Source organism: Protopterus annectens, chromosome 6.part0 (assembly GCF_019279795.1).
Source record: "Protopterus annectens isolate FY-2018-M chromosome 6.part0, PAN1.0, whole genome shotgun sequence".
NCBI classification, from domain to species: domain Eukaryota; kingdom Metazoa; phylum Chordata; order Ceratodontiformes; family Protopteridae; genus Protopterus; species Protopterus annectens.
Window position 1 is genome coordinate 1320178767 of NC_056737.1, and position 6619 is coordinate 1320185385.

The following is a 6619-nucleotide window of genomic DNA, read 5'->3' on the forward strand; positions in this document are numbered from 1 at the left end:
GTCCTCCTGTGGACCATCTTTTCTGGAGCAAAGGTGTCCCGGTTGATGCCATCCTGGTTGCTGCCACCACCAAGAAGGAGCTGGCAGAGCAGAGCTCCATGGTCCATACACCAAACAGGGAGTCCCAGGCAATAGACCATTTTGGGAAGCATGTGCACTCCTCAGCTACTTTTGGACTGAGAGCAGTTAATAATTGGCTCACTTTACCCATCTCCAAAGGGATTTGATCCAAGATCTTTCCACTTCCCAAATGGAGTTATGGAAGACTTTAAAAAGGTGTCTCCCAAGCTATCCACTCTGACATCCCTTGCAAACACCTCCATGAGGTTAATTTCCAATGCTGCAGAAGCTACCTTTCAGGCAGCATGTACCAGCATCGCTGTGAGGCATCATTCTTGGTTACATTTATGAGGGTTAGCGGAACCCTTCAAAGCATCTTTTACCAGTGCTCCCTTCGATGGTTTTACCCTTTGTGGGCCTTCCATAAAGGACACTTTAACTCACAGTGAGCAGGAAGGGAATACTTTGTCTGTTGTCAGGATCAAGCTTTCTACTCCCCAGAGGTCCTTCTGTGAGACCCAGCGAGGAACTAGTAAGATGTGGTTCCAGAAGTCAGTCTCCCTTCCAGGAAGCTCCTGATGACTCCTTTTCCAGAGACAGTTGGAGAGAGGATCCGCAAACTCAGGGCTCCGGGGAACGCTTCTCTGAGCAGCCCTGTCAGCACTCCTCAAGCATTGCCCAGCTGCTGTGCCGTGGAGGTAGTCAGGGGTCACATTTTCCTACACTCACTAGCCTGGACAAATATCACCTCCGATCAGTGGGTGTTAAACATCATTTCCAATGTCAATTTCATTCCCTTTTCAGAACCCACTCCCATGAGAGGTTACCTCCCTGATGTTCCACCCAGTCAGAGGGAGTTAAAAAGGTAAAAAATCCTGAAGCGGCACCATGGCTGAGGCTGTGTAAAAAGGCCACTGACGCATAAGAATAAACGTGATTTATTTATAAAACAAACAAAAGGCCTAAGTACATTGATGAACGCTTTCAGAGAGACTTCGCCTTCATCAGATCATAAAGTACTAAGGTCCATATTGATTAAAATAACAATGAGTAGCCAATCATGTTGGTTACAATTGACACACTTTAAAATTTTGACAAATCAAAAGTAACAAACATAAATCCAGAAAGTATAATAGCAATACATACAACTGACCAATCCTAGGTTAAAAAGAGGTTAATCTGACCAATAGTAAAGGAGTTAAACAAAACATGGTTCCTAATTTGAAACGGCGTAACTTTAAAATGTGTAAAATAAAAAACTAAGGTCATGATAAACATTGAATGAAATCTTAATCGCCAACATTTGTTGCAACTAAGATAACAAGAAAATAAATCAACAAGAAAATTAAGCTTTGCAAGGTATAGGGCATGTAAAATATGTATTGCCACTGCCTCGGCAGTAAATACACGTTGGACCTAATTAAAAACTTTCCTGCTGAAGGGCTGAACAAGGTGATGAGAATTGTGACCAACTCATCTAGAGCCATTCGGCTCTTAAACTTCTGATGAATAGTACAGTAGATTACCAAAAAAATAGAGAATCATAAATTTCAGGGCAAAACTATCCGCATTTGCGGCTACGGCCAATCAAAGTAGTGGTTGATTTAGAAAAAACAATCCGTAATTCAGCCTAAAGTTACAGTGAATCTTGCATGAAACTAAGCTAAAAACGGAGACTGTCCGTATCCACGGCTACGGCCACTTCCGCATTCGTAGTTAAAACCAATCCGTGAATTTGGCTGGATGGCAATCAGCCAATCTATAGTTTGGTCAGAAACAGGACTAAGCCTTATGTAAAGCTAAATACAGAAACTGCCCGCATTTGCGGCTATGGCTTTTTCCGCTTACAAGGTTAAGGCCAATCAAAGTGGCTTTTCAAAAGTGATGGCCAATCCCCATAATGCCAATGAGATTTCAACTAGGTTTCGATCAACGAATGAATGGCTCAGCCAATTGGCAGAAAGAAAAAGCCAGTTAACCACAGGTGTACTAACTAGAAAAGTGTTTAGTGCATTGGAATTAAACCTAATGCATCATACAGTTAATTGGTACTTAAGAATGTATAATAAAGTATAAAAATGTATAAAACTAATTGTAAAGAATATACAGAGACAGTCTATATTCACAGCTACGGTCACCTTCGCATTCGCAGCGAGAATCAAACAATGAATAAGCCAGTTTAACCACAAGGGGTACTAACTAGAAATGTGTTTAATACATTGAACTTAAACCTAATGTATCATAAAGTTAATTGGTGCTTAAGAATGTATAAAAAAATGTATGAAACTAGTTAAAGAATATATGAAGACAGTCCGTATTCATGGCTACGGTCATATTCGCATTCGCGACCAGAACCAAACAATGTATATTGACTATGTGGCAATCAGCCAATCAATGATTCCATCAAGAATTATTATAATGAACCCTATGTGTATTAAAAACACACACAAATGCATTCGTGACTACAGCCATTTCTGCTTTCACGGTTAGGGCCAATCGAAACAGCTAGTCAGGCCAGAACCAAACAATGAATAAGCCAGTTAGTCACAAGGGGTACTAACTAAAAATGTGTTTAGTGCACTGAAGTTAAACCTAACGCATCATAAAATTAATTGGTGCTTAAAAATGTATAATAAAATGTAAAAAATGTATGAGACTAGTTATAAAGACAATATGGAGACTGTCCGTATTCATGGCTACGGTCACCTTCGCATTTGCAACCAGAACCAAGCAATGTATATTGACTATGTGGCAGTCAGCCAATCAATGATTCCATCAGGAATTATTGTAAAGAACCCTATGTGTATTAAAAATGCACACAAAGGTCATCTGTATTCATGGCTATGGCCATTTCTGCTTTCGCGGTTGGGGCCAATCAAAACGGTCAGGAATAATGACCAATCTACAAACGGCCAATAAAATCTCGACTGGGTTTTAGTAAGCAAATTAGTGGCTCAGCCAATGGGCAAAAAGTGCAAAAAAATATGCATTTCATTAGCATATCCTGTACACACACCCCCCTCCCCCCCACTACGACATGTTCACATGGTGTAAAACGTCACACTGCTTAGTAAGGCAGAGCTGTTTTACTGGGCAGTGCGGACGTCTAAGAACTAGGACAACTTTGCTTAGTATGCAAAGCAACTTGTGCAGCTTTGTATACTATGCAAGTTAATTATATATCCCAGCCTTGATTTTACACTGTGAAATTGTTCAGCAAAGGAAGGGTACCATTGCAGAAAAACAGTCTTAAACCAAACATCCATATCATCTGGACATGACTGAATGTAGAACGCAGAACGGGTAAGTACTGTATGTCTTAACAGACTGTTCATGTAAATATCTGGAGGAATCTGTATCATGAAAGATTCACCAGAAATTGTGAAATTTAGGTTACTGGAAACAAAAAGCACAGCTTATTGGACAGTGGAAGAACAGGAGCAGACTGAATGTCATGAGAACTGCTGGGGGAAATGTGATGAGGTATCATGGGGATCTCATTTGATGTTAAACCTGTATGGGGCAGATTGTGAATATCTTTGTTAGCGCTGTTACAGTCACAGAAGTGAAATGATAATTAGTTGTTTTTTTAGGTCTCAAACTCCCGCAGCAGGGCTAGCCACCTGGTGGTGTAAACCTTGGCTGTAGATGATTGTTACTGTTGAAGTGACACCACGACCCCATATGCAAAAATGTGAAAAAGGGGTTATGGATAGATTCAGGTCTCAAACCCAAGACCTCCAACATACTGTGCTGGTGTAACTGCTGCTGACCAGCATAGCCTCTGGGAAAATAAATGTTGAGTTTTCCCTTAACAGCTTAATCCTTTCAGCAAGGAAACCCCCCACATGGTATTTAAGGTCAAATGGGAACCACACATGCACACGAACACAGAGATACTGTTAGAATTCTGGTAGTGTAAGGATAAAAATGTAAAAAGGTTAGCTCTGTCTGATATCTGTAATCTGTCTTTGCTCTTCCTATCTTGGAGTGGAATCAATCAGTGTTTCACATAGAGTTTCTGGCTTTATGCATTACTTATGATGCCAGCATTGGTGTGAAGTATATCGGAGACATGGTGCATATGTTATAGGTATACTAGTGTACTTTTGTAATAGCTATGGAAATAGCACGGACTGCAATAATTCCAGTTTATTTTGAAACTACAGATATTTTTTTTCCTTAAATGCACTTACATTTTCTTTCTAGGTGTCTCTGGGGCTATTTTTACACAAGCTGGAAAATCAGTTGAAGATGAATGCAGAGCCTTTGGTAAGTAACTTAGAGATACATTGGGTTAGATGGTGTATTTGTCAGACTGTGTGTTAAAATAATTGTTTTCATAACAGTACCATAACTGCTGAGTTGACGCAGTATTCTGCACTGTTAATGGCCAAATATTTACCATTATTGAAAAAAAAAAATAACTGGTTCAAAAATTTGCTAAATGTGTTCATCTGATTTATCTCACTTTACTTTTCTGTTACTTTTAAATTTCATCTGCTAAAAATATTTACACTGTTGTTCATACTGATATTAAATATATTAAAAGCTTGAACTTTGGAAAAAAAAACAGTCTATTGGCAGGGCAAAACTGTATGAGGATTATTTGTGGTTTATAGGAGTTTGGTGTTCTTAAAATTTGTATTGAATAAAAGCAAATGCTTCATTTAACTGGTGCATTCCACTGCAGTTAAAATTGTTTGCATTTATTTTAAAGCAAGGGTTCCCAGACATTGTCAAAGTGAGCCTTCTTCAAATACCTTGTGAAGACTCCCCATACAAGAAAAATATTCTGAAATATTCAGAAACACACTGACCTGCAATTATATTTAAAATATTTTTTCTCTCAGTTCTCCTTGGATCTTCAATCTTATCCTCTCGATTACTCTACTGACCTGTTCATCACATTTTTACTCTGATGGTGAGGGTTGAATACATCAGGAGTTGTTCTATCATTCTGAGGAAGATCTGGGTTTTTCTGTAGCCCTAAGCACCTGCATGTGCTCATTAACATCCAAGCGATTGGTGTGCTTTGAGCCTTTGTCATGTATGATGTCATCAGCTGACAATGTGCCCCCCCCCCCCCCCCCCCTGCCGTAGAGACAAGAACCTCCATGTGATTCTCCAGTCTCCACTTTGGATTCTACCTCAAAGAATGTGCCCATGAATGTATGTTACTCCACCCAAAGACAGGAAAGCAAGATTAAACCTTCTAATTCCTTCCCCCACCAACTCCAACAGACATCCTAACTGTTAGTCAAACTTTAGTAGACTTGGTTGTAGCTTTTTCACTGTATGTCAGTGTAGTTTGCAGATTAGTACATTATTCTTCTACTATATATTTTGCATTCAAATTCACATATTCAGTGACTCCTCATTCAGCTGGTTCCCAAACAAAGTAAATACTAAATTGTTGAAGTACATGAAGGTTTTAGACTTGTTTAGGCCTCCCATGAAACATTCCTGGACTGTCCCAGTGAAGCTGGTCTTTGAATCACTGTTCTAAAGCATGTGGAAATCAGGCTCATATATTTCAGACTTGTGAAGAAGATAGGTGCAAGCAAAAATGGTTAGCATTTAATGGATTTTGTAGTTCTGAATTAAGATCAGTAATGTTTTTCTTTTAGTTGGGTGTACTTAATTCAAATATCCAAATGCATACTCTCTTACAGCATTGCATAACAAGTCTGACTTCTCAACGTCCAAATTAGTGTCATCTGATGATAAAGTAGTTTACTATGCTGATCTATATTATATAGAGTTTTATGAGTGGGTCACCAGTCGTAACATACTTATGTGTTTGAGACATGAATGGCAAGAAATTTACCTCAAGAACGATGCTTGAGAAGTGAATCTAGGCATCCATTTCAAGAATGTATAATGAAAGGTTATAATCGGAGCCCCACTCATAACTCTTTGCAGTACATAGAGCTTTATCTGCTCCATGTACTACTAGTTACAGAAAAAAAGCACTAAGTGTTTTGCTTATTTCAAAGATGTAAAGCACTTAGCGAGCACCATCAGAAAGGTAGTAACACTCAGTCAGGGGCACATTACCGTCACAGACTGTAGGCAGAACAAATTAGATTTTTATTCTTCCGCTGTCATGTGCTGCTTAGTACTTACAAATTTAACTGCCTAGTGCAATACCCTGTCTTTATATCTGAAGCAGGCAGGTCTTGTACTACAGAAGTATTTAAGCAATTTATCTTTTTCTAGATATCAGAGTGTAATCGCCACGCTCCATGCACTACAAAAGAATTAAGCTTATATGAGATGTCTGTGAAAACATTTCTGTTTAGGATTTTCTGTGCAGTTGGTTCACTATTGTGTATGTGTCTGTGAAAACATTTCTTAGGATTTTCTGTGCAGTTGGTTCACTATTGTGCATGTGTCTGTGAAAACATTTCTGTTTAGGATTTTCTGTGCAGTTGGTTCACTATTGTGCATGTGTCTGTGAAAACATTTCTTAGGATTTTCTGTGCAGTTGGTTCACTATTGTGCATGTGTCTGTGAAAACATTTCTTCTTAGGATTTTCTGTGCAGTTGGTTCATT

General features: G+C 38.9%; 1 protein-coding gene across 1 annotated transcript in view; it reads left to right on the forward strand.

Moving 5' to 3' along the window:
• Positions 1-6619, forward strand: part of LOC122804788 (protein mono-ADP-ribosyltransferase PARP14-like) — a gene marked incomplete in the record, with an annotated part of 1493437 nt that overhangs the window by 938180 nt on the left and 548638 nt on the right. Inside the window, 1 exon segment of the mRNA XM_044074882.1 lies at positions 4270-4332. Within this exon segment, the coding sequence (XP_043930817.1) occupies positions 4270-4332 (63 nt within the window).